The sequence below is a fragment of the Hyperoodon ampullatus genome (genome assembly GCF_949752795.1).
Source record: "Hyperoodon ampullatus genome assembly, chromosome: 13".
Classification (NCBI taxonomy): domain Eukaryota; kingdom Metazoa; phylum Chordata; class Mammalia; order Artiodactyla; family Ziphiidae; genus Hyperoodon; species Hyperoodon ampullatus.
In genome coordinates this window covers 1755629-1771187 of record NC_136926.1, presented here as the reverse complement: position 1 = coordinate 1771187, position 15559 = coordinate 1755629, and the positions used below count along the sequence as shown (strand labels likewise).

Here is a 15559-nt window from a genome sequence, read left to right as displayed (position 1 = left end):
AATCAGACAGTGTGCGCCGTACACCTGAAAAAGGTGAAGAGGCAAAACAGTGCAGTGAGGAAAAGTCGTTTTTCAGCAAATCTTGACTGAACAGCTGGACATCAGAATGGAAGAAAAGTGACCTGTACCCCAAATACCAAGCTTAACTCAAGATGGATCACAGCCCTAAACATGAAAACTAGAACCATTCTGTTTTTGAAGAAAACAAGGAGAATACATTTATGAGGTGGCAGAGATTCCTGAGGATGTAGAAAATGGCACCATAAGAGAAAAAAAATACAAATTTGACTTCATTGAAATTGAAAACTTCATTCAAAAGGGACAGTTAAGAAAGCGCATCGGCAGGCCCCGGATGGGGAGAAATATTTGCACTGTGGATCTTTGACAAAGGTCTACGTCAGTTCCAGAAAGGCAGCCCAATTAGAAGAGGGGCAGATGGCTTGAAAGACATTTCCTAACAGGATGTGTTTCAGGTCCATCTCTCCATCGGCCTGGAAGGCTGCTGTCACTGCGCTGTGAAGGAGAGGAGCTTCCTGTCCCGTAACGAGGCCTCGGCGGGGCAGCCTCCTGGCCGAGCGCCTGCACTTCCCTACTGCCGGAGCGTTCGTTGTGTCCCCGGGTGTTGCAGCTGTCTGTACGCTTGCTGTGGCTGAACCAAGAAAGAAGGCGTATGCAGACGTCGACAGAAGTTATGATTCCATAAAAGAGTTTGAGGAGATGAGGAAGGCTGGTATCTCTTAGAGTGCAAAGTGATTTTGGAATGTAAAGAATTTCTTTGGGTTGAGTTCCACAGTAGTTTGTCACATGCTTGTGTTTTGAAACTATGAACTATGCATATCTGGGCTAAGGAATAGTTTCTCTTGATAAATAAACCACAAATACCTTGGTGGGAAAAAAAGAATATATTTAAATAGCCAGTGAAGGTAGCATATGAAAAGGTGCTCAGCTTCCTTAGTCATCTGTCAGGCAAATGCAGATTAAAACCGCAGTGAGATGCTCTTCACACTGACAAGAATGGCTGAAAACAAGCAAGACGGACATTACTAAGTGTTGAAACACTTGGGAAACAGTTTGGCGGTTTCCTACAGAGTTACGGCCTGACCGTGCTAGTCCCAGGCGTTTACTCGCCATAAACATTTGACCACAGACGCAACTTGATTTGTAATTGCTAAAAACCGGAAACAACCCAGATGTCTGTTAACAGGAGAAAGCCTCAACCAGTGATGGCAGATTCATACGGTGTAATGCTACCCAGCAGCGAGAAGAAACCCACCTCATGAAGCATCTCAGAAACATCCTGCTCGAGCGAAAGAAGCCAGTCACAAAAGACTAATACTGTGTGATCCGATGTATCTGAAGTTTTCATGTATGTGATAGAAGTCAGAGCAGTGGGTATCTGTGATGGTGGGGCAAGGGATAGGTGCCTGAGAGCATCAGTGGAAGAACCTTCTGGATGGTAGAAAGTTCCTGGTCGTGACAGGGGTCTGGGTTTCACCATGTCTGCCAAAACTCATCAAATAGCACTTCAGACCTTTGCATTTTGCTGGATATAAAGCACACCTCAATTTAAAAAACAAAAAGATTAGTTAATTCCTTAAGCGAACGCTTAGAAAGTTTTGTCATGAGATCAAGCTGTAGTGAAATTGAACGTGATTTACAGTTCAGGATTGCTCACCTCCCTTTAATTAATTCATGTAGGCAGCCATCAGAACTTAGCCGGATTTGGGGCTGAAATCATTTGGGACATATGTCACGTGCTACTAAGTATTTTATTTATTGTTTTATTAGCTGCTTCCTTTGAAATCCTAGCCACGTGTTTACAGACAAAAATGTCTGCCGTGTAGGAAGTAGGCCTGTGGTGTGCACTTCCCCCTTCTGTGTACCCAGCACCGGGAACAGCCTCTTCTTTACGGGCCACTTCTCTTGCTCCTGTCCTGCACGTAGGCCAGCGCACCAGGGACACTTCCCACAGCTGAACTGAAGTTGCCCAGCTGCCCCCACCCAGGGCCAGGTCCTTGTTGTTGAGGCAGAGCCAGAAAGCCGCGCCCTGCCCGGCGGGAGGGTCAGCTTGCTTCACCGGCCAGCAGCCTCCTGCACCAGGGGTCCGCGGGAGCCGCCCCAGGGAGGTGCCCTGACGAGTGACAGGCGGGCTGACAGGTGCACTGGTCTTGGGGTGGGTGGGCGTGTAGACGGGCCCCGGGGTGTCTCCAGGTTGGGAAGGGCCTGTGAGCCACCTGAGTCCCGAGGAGCCAGGAGGAGTGTGAGCTGTGCAGGCGGTAACCCAGGACGTCCGTATTTAGAGCGGTGATGGCACGCGGGGAAGTGACAGCGCCAGGAGCCCGTCATCCACCCTCCGGCCGCGCTCTGAGGACGAGGGCGCGGGCATCGGGTGGTGCCTCCCGAGGTCCAGTTCCCGTGCTGTCGCCCAGCTGCCCACGGCCAGGGATCCACCCTCTAGTGCTTTGCAGCAAGTCGCAGCCCGGGAGGAAGTGGGGAGCAACAGAAACTGAGACGGGGGCTGATGAAACCAGCGGTGACCTGTGCCTGCGGAGACTCCAGGAGACGGTCCCAGCAGGAGGGCGGCCTGCAGCCCAGGCGCCTGGCGGGTTCTGAAGGGCGGGCAACCGTGGTCTCAGGAGAAGCGGGCAGCGGCCTGCAGCTCAGCGCTTCCTCCACCCACACACTCCCTCTTTCCTGCTGTGTTTTCGGGCCGTGGGGAGGGGGGTCACGGGGCAGGGCGTGGAGTGCGGTGAGAGCTGCCTCTGGGCGGCAGGCGGTGGGCGCAGGCTGAGTGCCGGCTGCGGGTCTGGAGGGGGCAGGGGCCGGGGGGCGTTTCTGACGTGGAGTCACGGGCCTTGGCAACTCGGAGGACGTGGGCAGCGAGGTGCGGCCCGCGCGGCCGGTGGGAGAGCGAGTGGCCCCAGGGCCCGTCAGCCTCAGGCCAGAAGGACACGCCGAGCGTCTGTGCTCGCAGTGCTCGGTTTTGATGATTTTCCACTTCTGGTTGGAAATTCCCATTAAGTCAGCGTAAATGAACAAGCAGTACAGACAGCGCTTGGTTACTTATCTTGGGTTATTTTAAATGTAGATAAAGTGCTGATCGTGTTTTAAACCCACAGGCATCTGACTTCAGGACTTCTGCCGATGAGCTGGTCTACGTTTTGCTTCTGCACGACTTTTATTTTATGTCCATCCGTTTCAAGTTAATTAAATGTGTATGGTTTTAACAAGGAGTCCATGCGTATAGAAGGGTGGGTGGAATCGCCGACTTGTCCCACGGAGAGCACTCGGAACGCCTTCAGAGCCAGCGCTGTGCCTTTGTCTAAACCCGCTTTCCTTCCAGAAGCCCCCATGAGAAGAAGAAGAAGAGGCGCTCACGGTCACGGACCAAGTCCAAGGCCGGCTCCCAGCCAGCCTCCCCGAGCAAGCAGGCCGCGCGCCGGCACTCGGCCAGCATCTCTCCTGTGGAGAGTCGGGGCTCCAGCCAGGAGCGCTCCAGGTAACCCCGCCCTGACCTCTGGGCCACGGGGGGGCGGGGGGCACCGAGAAGGGGCGGGCTGGCAGACCCCCGGCCCCGGGCCCTGCGCCGCACATCCCCCCCGGGTGTCACTTGGGCTCCAGATGAGGAGAGGGCGCACACTGAGGGGGGCGGCCAGAAGCCGCCCCCGGCGCTCGGGCAGGGGGAACCCTGCGACCGGGAGTGGGGCGGCCGCGTAGTGTGCCAGTGGCCGGTCCCCAAACCAGTGTCTCTCCAGGCTCCCCGCCGATGGTGGCTTGTGCTCACGTGCGCCGTATGAGGTGGGAGCTGGGGAGCCCGGTGTGACCAAAGGAGGGGGTCGGGCACTGGGCTCCGCAGTGACAGGGGCCCGGGACCCCCACCCACCCATCGCTCCCTCTCAGCCCGAGCGGGCAGGGGTGAACCCGTCACTTCCTGACCGCGCAGGCCGTGGGGATGTCGGCGTCCACACTGATCGTCCCGTGGTCTCCCCGTGCCAGCGCAGGTGACCCCCGTTGCCTGGCTGCCCGTGGTTGTCGGGGGACATTTGCCAGACAGTCCTGTTTCGAAAAGCCGCCTGCCCACACCCACCCACCCAGAGCCTGGGCGGGGGTCGGAGGCAGGGCATCAGGTCCTCCATCCCCCCGCTTCCGCAAGTGTGCATTACGGTGCCCCGATGCTGGTGGGTGAGTAGCAGAGGCCACAGCTCACTTGAGGTGGGTCAGAATCTAAGGTGCGGCTTCTTTAAAGGTAAAACGTGACTCAGTACAGGCCCCGACCACCACTTGTGTGTCGTGTCCACCGCTCCGAAAGTCCTCACAATGCACCAGAGGCGCCCACTTGGGTTGTGGTCAGGCTCTGGGTGTGCGGCGCCAGCTTTCTGTGCTTTTGTCCTTTTCTTCATCTCTTTTTTTTTTTAATGTGTCTTATATAATGTTTACATGAACATATCTTTTTTTTTTTTTTTTTTTTTTTTTGCGGTTCACGGGCCTCTCACTGTTGTGGCCTCTCCCGTTGCGGAGCACAGGCTCCGGACGCGCAGGCTCAGCGGCCATGGCCCACGGGCCCAGCCGCTCCGCAACATGTGGGATCTTCCCGGACCGGGGCACGAACCCGTGTCCCCTGCATCGGCAGGCGGACTCTCAACCACTGCGCCACCAGGGAAGCCCTATATCTTTGAGTAATGTTGCATTTTATGAAATATTTCAAACGTGTTACATAAAATATAAAAGTGAAATACATATATTTATAATGTTGATTTCTTTTTTAAGGATACTGGAAACAAGTAAAACAAAATGGCTTCTTAAAGTATTTTTTAAGCCTCTGATCTCTCTCTTTACTTGCGTTAGGGGAGTTTCTCAGGAAAAAGACGGTCAGATCTCCTCAGCAATTGTTTCTTCTGTGCAGAGCAAAATCACTCAGGTAAGGTGGGAGTGGGTCTCTCTTTCCTCCCATCTTCTTCTAAAGGGGCTAGTCCACTCCCTGTCCCCTCATCTTGTGGGTCCTGACAGGGGGTCCCGGCTGGTCCCCTGGAGGTGGTGGTGTCGGCGTTGCCCGGGGCAGCTGGTCCCTGGGCCCCCCTTTCCGGTCAGCCCCGTCTCCTCCTCCCCGGCCAGGCCTGAGCGTCTCCTCCTGGGCCCTGAGCCTGCCTGGGTGTGTCCCCAGCCACCCAGCACGTTGCCCCCAGTTTCCTCGGTCTTCACCCGTTAACACGTTCGCGAGCTACTTCCCCGTGTGGAGCGTCCGCTTCCCGAGTCTTAACGGGAGCCCGCGGGGATGCCCTCTGTCTCTCCTTGCACAGGACCTCATGGCCAAAGTAAGAGCGATGCTCGCAGCTTCCAAAAACATGCAGACCAGTGCCTCCTGAGATTCGGCCGTGGGCGACTGGGCCTGGGGCCCCAGGAGCTGGCAGAGCAGAGCCCCGTCCTGCACAGACCATCCCGCTGGGGCTCCTGGACGGTTGGCGGGTTTTGTAAATTAATTTTTGATGACATTTTAGGTTTAAGATTTTTGACCAGCAGTCTCTTACCTGTATATTTGTAAATAATATCCTGTTTCTGTGAAAATGTATTATCAAATAAAATGGGAGGAAAACACCTTTTCTAGCTAGTAACCGTGGGCAGTTTCTTCCTTGTTTGGCTTGTGGGTTCTTTACTGTTTGCCGTCTGTCACTGGCCTCTAACACTTGCTGCCTGGGTGTCGCGCGGCACGGGGACGGCTGTAGGGGTCGCCTGTCCCGCTCCCCCGGCCCTGCACCGGGGCACAAGGCCACAGCCGCTTCAGCCCCGGCCAAGCAGGAGAGGCAAGTCGCCGGGAGGTGCCGCCCCCGGGCAGGGCGTCGCTGCCGTTTGGGTGGGTTTCTTTCTATCTTTAGCACCAAGATGTCCTCCACGTTGACCCGGGTGGATGGTGCTGACTGAGGCCGTCCCTTCACTGGGCCCTGCTCAGCTGGCCCCTGGTAACCCCTGTTGTTCGAACAGCCATACTGACCCCACCGCAGGCTGCAGCCACGCCACGGAAGGGCGCTTGGTGGCGTCACGCGGGGTCTCGGGCCTTTTTCTCTGCAGAGTGCTCGCGGCCCCGGGTGGTCTGTGCCTCCTCTAGAGCCTCCGGCCCCGCAGCGCAGCCCCGCTCACACGCCTCTGCGCCGGAGTCGGAGTCCGCCCTCGTTCTGACAGTCGTCCGAACCCCCAAAATGGAACCTTGACCCTTTCCTTCTTAGAAAGTAGCCCCCTTCCCAGGAGTCCTGCTCCAGAGAGTCGGGGAAAGCAGGACACGCCCCTGGGAGCTGTTTATGAGCGGGGGCGGGGCCGAGGGCGAGGAGCCACTTCCCACTCCGGTGGAGGTCCCGCTGCCAGGCAGACGCGTGTGCAAATCGGTGTTGCGCACACCTGTCCCTTCGCACAGTGGTGGCCACTTCACGCCGAGTTCTGTACTTTGTCCTACGTGTTTGCCTTTGAGACAGGGCCGTGTGGGCACTTAAGGACCTGCCCTGGCCATCGCCGTCCCCTGGACACGGTCCTGGCACACGGACCGGGTCCGTGTGTGTCGGGGGCATCCTCCCGGATGGATGCCAAGCTTCCTGCTGTTTGAAGCATCCGCCCACGAGAGCCAGCCACACTGGACATGCTGGTGCAGGCGTCACCTGTGCACACAGGTACCACGGAGTCTGCAGACTCCATCCCTAGCAGTGGACGTCACAGGGAACGTGTGCTTTTGATTTCGATGCAAGTAATTGCCGTCCAGAAAGGGCTCTCTGCCAACCAACCCCGAGTGCCTTTTCTGCACCCTCACCAAAGCCGTGTGGCGCAAACGTTACCTTGGCTGAATCAGAAAGACACAAAGTTCTCACATTTTAATTTCATTTCTTTAATCATGAGTAAGATTGAGCAACTTCTCTATTTAAAAATCCATTTGTATTTCTCCTCTGTAAACCAACCTTGTACTTTGGCTGTTTGTTACTATTGAGTTTCTTACTGCACTATAAGCACTCCTTTCTGTATTATTTATTTTGTAAATAATTTTCTCCCAGTTTGTCACTTCTCTCTTGACTTTATTTTGTGTGTGTGTGTGTGTGTGTGGTACGCGGGCCTCTCACTACTGTGGCCTCTCCCGTTGCGGAGCACAGGCTCCGGACGCACAGGCTCAGCGGCCATGGCTCACGGGCCCAGCCGCTTCACGGCATGTGGGATCTTCCTGGACCGGGGCACGAACCCATGTCCCCTGCATCGGCAGGCGGACTCTCAACCACTGCGCCACCAGGGTAGCCCTTGACTTTATATTTTTAACCTGCAAAAATTGCTTTTTTTACACGGTCCTTCATTTTTCTCATGGCGTATGGGTTCTGTGTCCTTAGACAAGACTTGTGGGCTCCGACCGTGACTTTCTTTCTCCCTGCTACTTGTACGCCTTTGCTGTTTTGTGCAGAGCCGTCGATTGGCTGTATCATTCCCACTGTGAAGGAACTGGGATTATGAGCCAGAGAAAGAGTCTTGGAAGGAAAATGACCACTTGGGCCGACACCAGCAGGACAGTCACTGACCGAGCGCTGTGGAGTGGGCGTCTGTCATGGGGGTGCATCCTGTGACATCAGCTGCGGGGAAGCCCTGGCAGAGGACGCCCGGGCTGGGGCCGTGGGCTCTGTCCGGCGTCTGTCAGGCCCCGTCTAACACGGTGGACATTTCTGTTTGCAGCCAAGCGGGCTGGAGTGATGGCGGGTGACATCAAGCTGCCAGGGGAGCTTCGTGGCGCAGTGAGGAGACGCGGTCTTCACACGGACGTCGCCCAGACGACACCTGCCGTGGACTCGGTGTGGGGGGTGGGGGGAGCAGCAGAGAGCGTCTCCACTGACCTGGCCGAGGGTGGAGTGGAGCAGGGCAGCTCCCGGCGTGGGGCTGGGGGAGCCCGAGTAGGAGCGGCCCTTCCACCTCCCAGCGAGGGAGCGGGCGAGCGGCTGCCCTGCGCGGACTTCCTCCAGCTCTGTCCGGGCTCAGCGCCGGCAGGGGCTCCGGCGGCACGGCATGGCCGTAGGTCCCCGGGCGAGAGAGGGACGCAGGCCAAGCCCCGAGGAAATCGGGCGCCGCTGCCCACAGAAGGTGTGAAGGACGCCGGGCCCTCCGAGAGCCAGCCGTCCACCCCGCTCCGTGCCCGCGGGTCGGGGGCTGCCCACCTGGCGTCTGGGGCCGGTGCTGAGTCCCCCTGACAGGCCAGGCCGCCCGCCGTCCACGCAGCCAGCAGGCGCCAGGGGCTCCGGCTTCGCAGGGCTGGCGGGACAGGACGCTGGCATGCGTGCCTCCACAGACGGCATGCAAGGGCAGGCCCCAACTCACTCCACCTCGGGGGCGTGAACTACTCATCGCGGGCAGCTCAGGGGAGCTGGGGGATCAGGCGCTAACCGGGGGGTTGAGGAAGCACGGCCAGTGGCTCCCCGTTCACTCTGATGTTCAAGCTGCACAACCAGCGCCGGGGTCTCCGGGGACAGAGGGGGCGGGCGGGTGGCGGAGGGCAGGTCGGCTGCGCCCTCTGTAACGCGGAGACCTTCTGTGGGCTCACGGGGCTTCCCAGCTCTCAACTCAGTGCGCAAAACCCACCCCAGGGGCCAGCGCCCTCCAGCCCAGCGTGGGCCCGGGCTCAGCACACAAGCCAGGCGATGACAAAGCCCTGGAGGCGGGAGGCCCGACAACAGTCTGGTCCACAGCAGTGGGCGGTGCGCCTGGGGGAGAGGGGACGCCGAGCGGAGGGCGGGGATGGGGGCAGGGCCAGGCGTTCCGGGCTCAGGGACCAATGAGGGAGACAGACAGAGACACAGAGAAAGAGAAAGAGGAGCCCCAGGTGACTCCCAGGGTCCCAGGTCGGCAAGGGGAGAGGCCGGATGATCCCTGTGGTGACGGACTAGATGCGGAGACCGCAGCGGGAGCGCACGCTTAGCTGAACGTAGCTCCGGAAGGTTGCATGTGGAAGCGTTTATGCATATGTGCGCGCACACAGGTTACTACACACACGGGTTACTACACGCACGTACTTCTTTCAGCTGACACACGAGACCCCAGGAGCACCTGCCTGGGATCCCAGAACAGAAATAGGACGTTAGGGGGAAAATGAGAGTGTCTGATACAGCAGGGACCGCAGTTAATAATAATGCGTGGACATCAGTTCACTGATGGTGACAGCGCTCCACAGCACGTACGATGGTAACAGCGCAGGAAAGCAGGTGTGAGGCACACGGGCCCTTTCTGCACCATCTTCACACGTTTTCTGTAAACGCAAAACTGTTCCAAATTTTAAAGTTTTTTTTTTTTGGCCACACCGTGGGGCACGCAGGATCTTAGTTCCCCAGTCAGGGATCCCCCTGCAGAGGAAGCAGAGTCCTAACCACTGGACCGCCAGGGAATTCCCAAAGTTTATTTTTTTTAAAAAAAAAGAAGAAAAGAAACTCAAACACGCGAACTCTGCCTTCTAAAGCGGGCACCTAGGAACGCCGTGTTTTGAATGCGCGTTAGCTTGTACAGTGAGCGCACATAAGCCGTCAAACCTGCTTGCCCAGTGTGCTTGGAACCCTGGGACCCAGAGTCCGGAGGGGAGAGGACAGGGGCGTCACTTGGGAAGAGTGGCCTCAGTCACACACGGCATCCATCGTATGCAGAACGCCTGGTGGGCACCGTCGCCTGCTGCTGAGGCTGCCATCCGAACGCAGGTGCCCCTCGATTGGGCTCCAGAGCTAATCTTCCAAAACGTCGTGTGAATAGAGAGCTGGAACTAGGGGCTCGAACGCTACCAGAGGAAATATTTGTTGACTTCAATCAAGTCAAGGTGTAGAGCTGCATTTCCTTTTGCCATTATTTGTAACAGACTTGTTCAGAATGAGCACTTCTGGGTTAAAGACACAGTAAGCAATTCTACAGAAATAACAATCACGCCCGGGTTTCCAGCCTGGGCTTCAGGGTTCACGGCTACACCTGCCACGGAGTCAGGAGTGCAGGGTGTGTGGTGGGGAGGTGACGCACCGGCGCTGGGGACACACGTGTTTGTCTGGCGTGGCTCATCCATGGGACTGTCCAGGGAGGAGGCTGTCGGCCAAAGGTCTCAAACAGGCCAGAGCTCGGGCGGCAGGGGCCTCGTGCCCGCAGCACGTGGCTGGTAACCGGAGCCTCCAGAGTCAGCAGGACGGGCATCAGAGCAGGGAAAGAGCGACCCAGGACCAGCCTCTGGGAGCCCCGCCCCGAAGGGCTGCGTTGGGGGGGCTGAGGGCCCAGGAGACCCGGGGACACCAGGCCTCCAGAGCCCCGGCAGTGGCTGGTCCCCTCAGTCCCTCGCCGCCTTGGCGGTGGGCTGGGGCAGCCTCCCCTCAAAGGTGGAGCATCCCTCCTGCGGCCCTCTTGGTGCTGCTGAGAGCCACTGAGGGCAGGACAGCAAAACCCCCCGGCCTTGAGGGGGGCCCGGAATGAACAGACGAGAAGGTACCAGATGGCGGGTGGTGGAGACTGCACAGCGGGGACTGGGGCAAAGGCAGAGGCTGCTTTGCAGAGGCTTCAGCAAGGAGGCATCTCTCAGGAAGAGGCTCGGGCGAGACCTGCGGGAAGTAATGAGGGTTGGGGGGAGCTCTGGGGCTGGGGGGCACGAAGAGCGTGAGCAAAGGCCCTGAGGCAGGAGCAGGCCTGGGGGGAGGGGGCAGGGGCGGAGCGGACTGGGCCCACAGGCTGGGGTACGAGCTGGGACTTGCCTCCGAGCACGACGGAAGACCCTGACGCTGATGCAGGCGGCACCATCCCTCCACATGTGGGGAAGGTCGCCCCGGCCCTGGTTTAGGGAACGGCAGGAAGGCAGGGTGGGCACAGAGGACAGCTGGGAGGTGTGTCAGGGTCCTGCTCAGCCACCCAGACCACCGCTAAGCAGGGTTTGAAAACTCAGGAGTTTGCCCGCTCAGTCCTGGGGGCCAGAAGCCCGAGGCCCGGCTGCCGCAGGGCTGGGGCTCTGTGGGCGGATGTGCTGCTGCCCGTCCGCTCCCGGTGCTGCCGGCGTCCTGGGCGCTGCTGTGTCCTTGGCTCGTGGCCGCACGGCTTCTGGCTCTGCCGCCACCTGCCCATGTGTTTCCCCGCTTCTCACCTCCTCTCCAACGACTCTGGGTTCAGGCCCCACCCGGACAATCCAGGATGGGCTCATCTCCAGCCTCAGCTTTGATGCCATCTGCAGCAACCTCTTTGCAAATAAGCGCATATTCTCAGGTTCTGGGTGGACGTGAATTTGCGGGGACACCACTCGCCCAGATACAGGGCCCTGGAAGGAAACCCCAGATGCTGTGCAGGAGCAGGCTTGAGCTCCGAGAACACACGGCTATAGGCTGAGGGCAGTGGGAGCGTCAGACCCTCTGCGTGCGTTCCCAGCCGGCTAGGCTCCTCCCGGGCTATTTAAGAAGGAGAATCCCTCCCCCTCCCCCTCCCCCGCCCCTCCCCTGCCCCTCCCTCTCCCCTCCGCCCCGCCCCGCCCCCTGCCCCGCCCCTCCCCTCCCTCCGCCCACCCCTCCCCCGCCACACGGACAGAGCACAGACCTGACAGTGCCTCCAACACCTCACCAGCCTGCTTAACTTTCCTTGCCCTTTACTGTGTGTTTCATGGGGATGCACGGTGAAGAGCTGTGTCTTGCTGAGTCTAGAAAGCTCTTCCCATAAGTCGGAAACCAACTGCACGTGACAAAGCAGCCCGTCATGTGCGTGGCGGCCCTTCCCGTTCTTCGCGCTCTCTGAGATCGTGGTACCGCTGATTCAGTGACGCACAGTAACTTGGCTTCTCAGTTTCACAACCTGCTGAGCCCTGCGAGCAGCTGTCAACTGTGCAGCCGGGGCCGGAAGAGCAGCGGCCACACAGCACAGACGGGGCAGGCGGGTCCGACCTGCCGGCCCTTCACCAGCGCGCCTGGGGCAGGGCCCCTGACCCGTCATCCCCGGTTTCCTTCTCTCCTTTTAAGCGGAGACTCACACACCATGCCATTCACCCCTTTAAAGTGGCTTTTGGTACACTCACAGCACTGTACAGCCATCAACCACTATCCAATTCCAGAACATTCCCAGCACCCCAAGAGAAACCAACCGCCTACTCATTACCAGTCGCCCCCTTCCCCTCCCCCAGCCCCTGGCAGCCACCGCTTTGCTTCCCGTCTCTCTGGATTTGCTGGTTCTGGACATTTCCTATAAATGGAATCGTACACCTCGTGGGCTTGTCTTCCTGTTTTTTTCCACTTACAAAGTGTTTTCCAGGCTCTTCCAAGCTGCAACATGCATCAAAACTTCATAGCTTTTTAGGGCCGAATAATAGTCCATTGTGTGGCTACACCACATTTGTGTGTCCATTCTTCACGGGTCAATGGATATTTGGGCAGTTTCCTTTTGGCCATTATGAATAATGCTGCAACGGACACTCATGCACAAGTTTGTCTGTGGACATAGGTTTTCAGCTTTGGTTCTTTTTAAATTGGGAGTAGATACACCGCCTCCAGGTAGGGCAGCCAGAATTCACTGAGTTGGGTCTGTACGTCCTTAGATCAGCTCCCAGAGCACAGTGACCGGACGACAAGCCTGGAAAGGGTGCGGGAACATGCACTGTCGACCTCTTTCCTGCCAACACCCCTTTCTGGCACCTGCACCCCAATTTTCCTCCGGAAAGCTGCCCCTCCCCGACTTGGCCCACGTGGTAAGGGTGGGGCTGACAGGCCCTCAGCCCAAGACCCCGACCAGCCAATCAGAACTCACCTCTGCTTGGCCCAGTGATGGGCTCAGGGAAGAGCACAAGACCCAAGTGAGACAATCCAGGACCTTCCCTGAAACGTTAGGAAGGGCCTCCCCAGGACTTCGCTGGCGGTCCAGTGGTCAAGGCTCCGAGCTGCCAGCACAGGGTGTACAGGTTTGATCCCTGTTTGGGAAACTAAGATGCTGCGTGCCGCATGGCATGGCCCAAAAGAAGGGGGGCCTCCTCTTCTGGGCAGGGTGGGGGAGCACGCGAGGTCAACCAAAGGGAGGAAGCAGAGTCTGGGCCCAGAGCCCCTGGAACCAACCATGCCTGAAACCAACCCTCTAATTTTTCCTCTTAAGCTGGGTTTCTCGGAGGCGCCTGAAATTGCTCCTCCTGCACTGGGACCAGTGGGGCCAAGGGGGCCAGAGACTCGTCCTGGATGGAAAACAGGGAACGAGACAGCCTGAGTGCCAGAAAGCACGTCCCACAGACAATCCCAGCAGTTAGAGCATCTTCTCTTCAGATCCCAAGAGGTGAATACAAGTATTCTGAACCGGAACTGATTTCTCTTGTAACACCCTCTCTGGAGGCCGTGGCACGGGGACCCGCCTCCCTCTCAGGCAGGTGCCCCAGAGAGGGAGGGGCTGGGGTGCTCCCCGGGGGCACGGCCTGGGCAGAGGGTCCAGCTCCGGGACCAAGAGTTGCACTTGGCAGCTGAGTGGGGCGGGGCCCAGGGACACCAGCGACACCCCACCCCAGCCCCCACGGCCACTCGGCCCGCACAACCCCCTGCACACACGGTCCCCGCCCTGACGACCTCTCACCTCCAGCTACGACCCCCTCCCCCTCCATCTGGGCGTCTGCTATGGGCTGAACAGTGTTCCTGCAAAATCTGGATGTTGCGGTCCTCAAGATGTGATTGTACTTGGAGATGGGGTCTTAAAGGTGATTAAGGTAAAATGAGTCCATAGGGTGAGCCCCGATCCAGTGTGACTGGTGTCCTTATAGGAGGCGGAGGTCAGGGCACAGACACGCGCAGGGACGACCACGTGAGGACACGGGAGGACACGGCCGTCTACACGCCCAGGAGAGAGGCCTCGGGGGGACCAGCCCTGCGACACCTCCATCTCGGACTTCCCGCCTCCAGGACACGGGACCATAAATGTCTGGGTGCTTGTTACGGCGGCCCTGGCAGACTCACACGGCATCTAGATACCAGCAAAAACATCCCAAATGTGGCAGTACTAAACATCTCTCAGCCATCCTGACTATCTCCCAAGGCTGCGGCTGTCCGGGCTTGGCCGGGCAGCGCTCCTCAAGGCCTCCCTGCAGCCACCCCCAGACCATCCGAAGCTTCTTCACCCACAAGCTGGCCCCTGAGCTGGGAAGACGCAAAGCGCCGGCTAGAGCAGCTGGGGCTTCCGTGCATCCACTCTCTCTCTCCCTCTCTCCGCCCCCACTGAGATGGCAAGTGTCTTGCACTGAGTGCCGGGGGTCCAGGGAAGCCCGTGGCCTTTTCTAAGGCAGGCTCAGAAGTGAGCCTTCAGGCCCATCTGTTGATGGAGGTGGACACGAAGGCCAGGGGTGTAGCCCCCGCTGGGAAGCAGAGCCAAGAGTCCAAGGACAATTTTGTTGTTGTTGTTTTGGCCATGTTGGGTCTTTGTTGCTGCGCGCAGGCTTTCTCTAGTTGCAGCAAGCAGGGGCTTCTCCTGTTGCGGAGCATGGGCTCTAGGCGCGCAGGCTTCAGTAGTTGCAGCACGCGGGCTCAGTAGTTGCGGCACACAGGCGCTAGAGTGCACGGGCTTCAGTAATTGCAGCACATAGGCTCAGTAGTTGCGGCACACGGGCTCTAGAGCACAGGCTCAGTAGTTGCGGTGCGCGTGCTTAGTTGCTCCACGGCATGTGGGATCTTCCCGGACCAGGGCTAGAACCCGTGTCCCCTGCATTGGCAGGTGGATTCTCAACCACTGTGACACCAGGGAAGTCCCAAGGACAAGTTTTAAAACCACCTCCCCCTCTTGGCACTCCAGCGCCATGGCTGAACCTCCAACACACAGAGGCTGCCCCAGGGCCTTTGCATGGGCTGGCCCCCTGGCTGACTGCTCTTCCCTCAGGCCTTTGCGAAGCTGACATCTCATCCTCCCGACCCCGCCCATAAGATGCACAGGAGTTTCCTGTGGCTGCAGTAACTGTGACCACAAACCTAGTGTGCAAAGTGAGACACATTTGTTCTCCCACAGTTCTGGAGTCCGGAGGTCTAGAGACAGTTTTGCTGGAGTGAAAGCAAGATGTGAGCAGGGCTGGCTCCTTCTGGGGCTCCCGGGGAGGCTTGCTCCTTGCCTCATCCAGCTTCGAGAAGCACCTGCATCCCTCGGCTCCCGGCTGCATCACTCCGACCTCTGCTTTCATCACCACGTGGCCTCCTCCCCTGACTCTGAGCCTCCCCCGCCTCCCTCTTTCAAGGGCCCTTGTGAGGACGCTGCGACCACCCTCATCTCAAGATCTCTAACTTAATCACATCTGCAAGGCTCCCCCTACCACATAAGGGAACACATCCGTGGATTCCAGCAGTGGGGCCTGGAAACTCTGGGAGCCACTGTTCCACTTTGCACCCGATTCATCTATGCCCACCCTGCCGGGTGTCAGCCCCATAAGGGCAGGGATTCAGGCATGCGGCCAGTGCCCCGTCACTCTGCTAGACTGAAGGCCTGGGGCCTGGTCTAAGGGCACCACATCCCCTTGGAGCCCATCTTGGAGCAGGGACCTCCCTGAGCAAGTTGACCTTTCCCATCCAACACACACATGCACCCTGCTCTTCCCACTGACCTTGAGTTACACAAG

At 58.4% G+C, this 15559-nt stretch overlaps 1 protein-coding gene across 1 annotated transcript in view; it reads left to right on the top strand.

Moving 5' to 3' along the window:
- Nucleotides 1-5609, top strand: part of SFSWAP (splicing factor SWAP) — a gene marked incomplete at its 5' end in the record, with an annotated part of 83892 nt that extends 78283 nt beyond the window's left edge. The window contains 3 exons of the mRNA XM_079717394.1: nucleotides 3344-3499; nucleotides 4846-4918; nucleotides 5298-5609. Of these exons, the coding sequence (XP_079573520.1) occupies nucleotides 3344-3499; nucleotides 4846-4918; nucleotides 5298-5363 (295 nt within the window). The 3' untranslated portion in view covers nucleotides 5364-5609. The remainder of the gene's footprint in view (nucleotides 1-3343; nucleotides 3500-4845; nucleotides 4919-5297) is intronic.
- Nucleotides 5610-15559: the final 9950 nt, after the last annotated feature.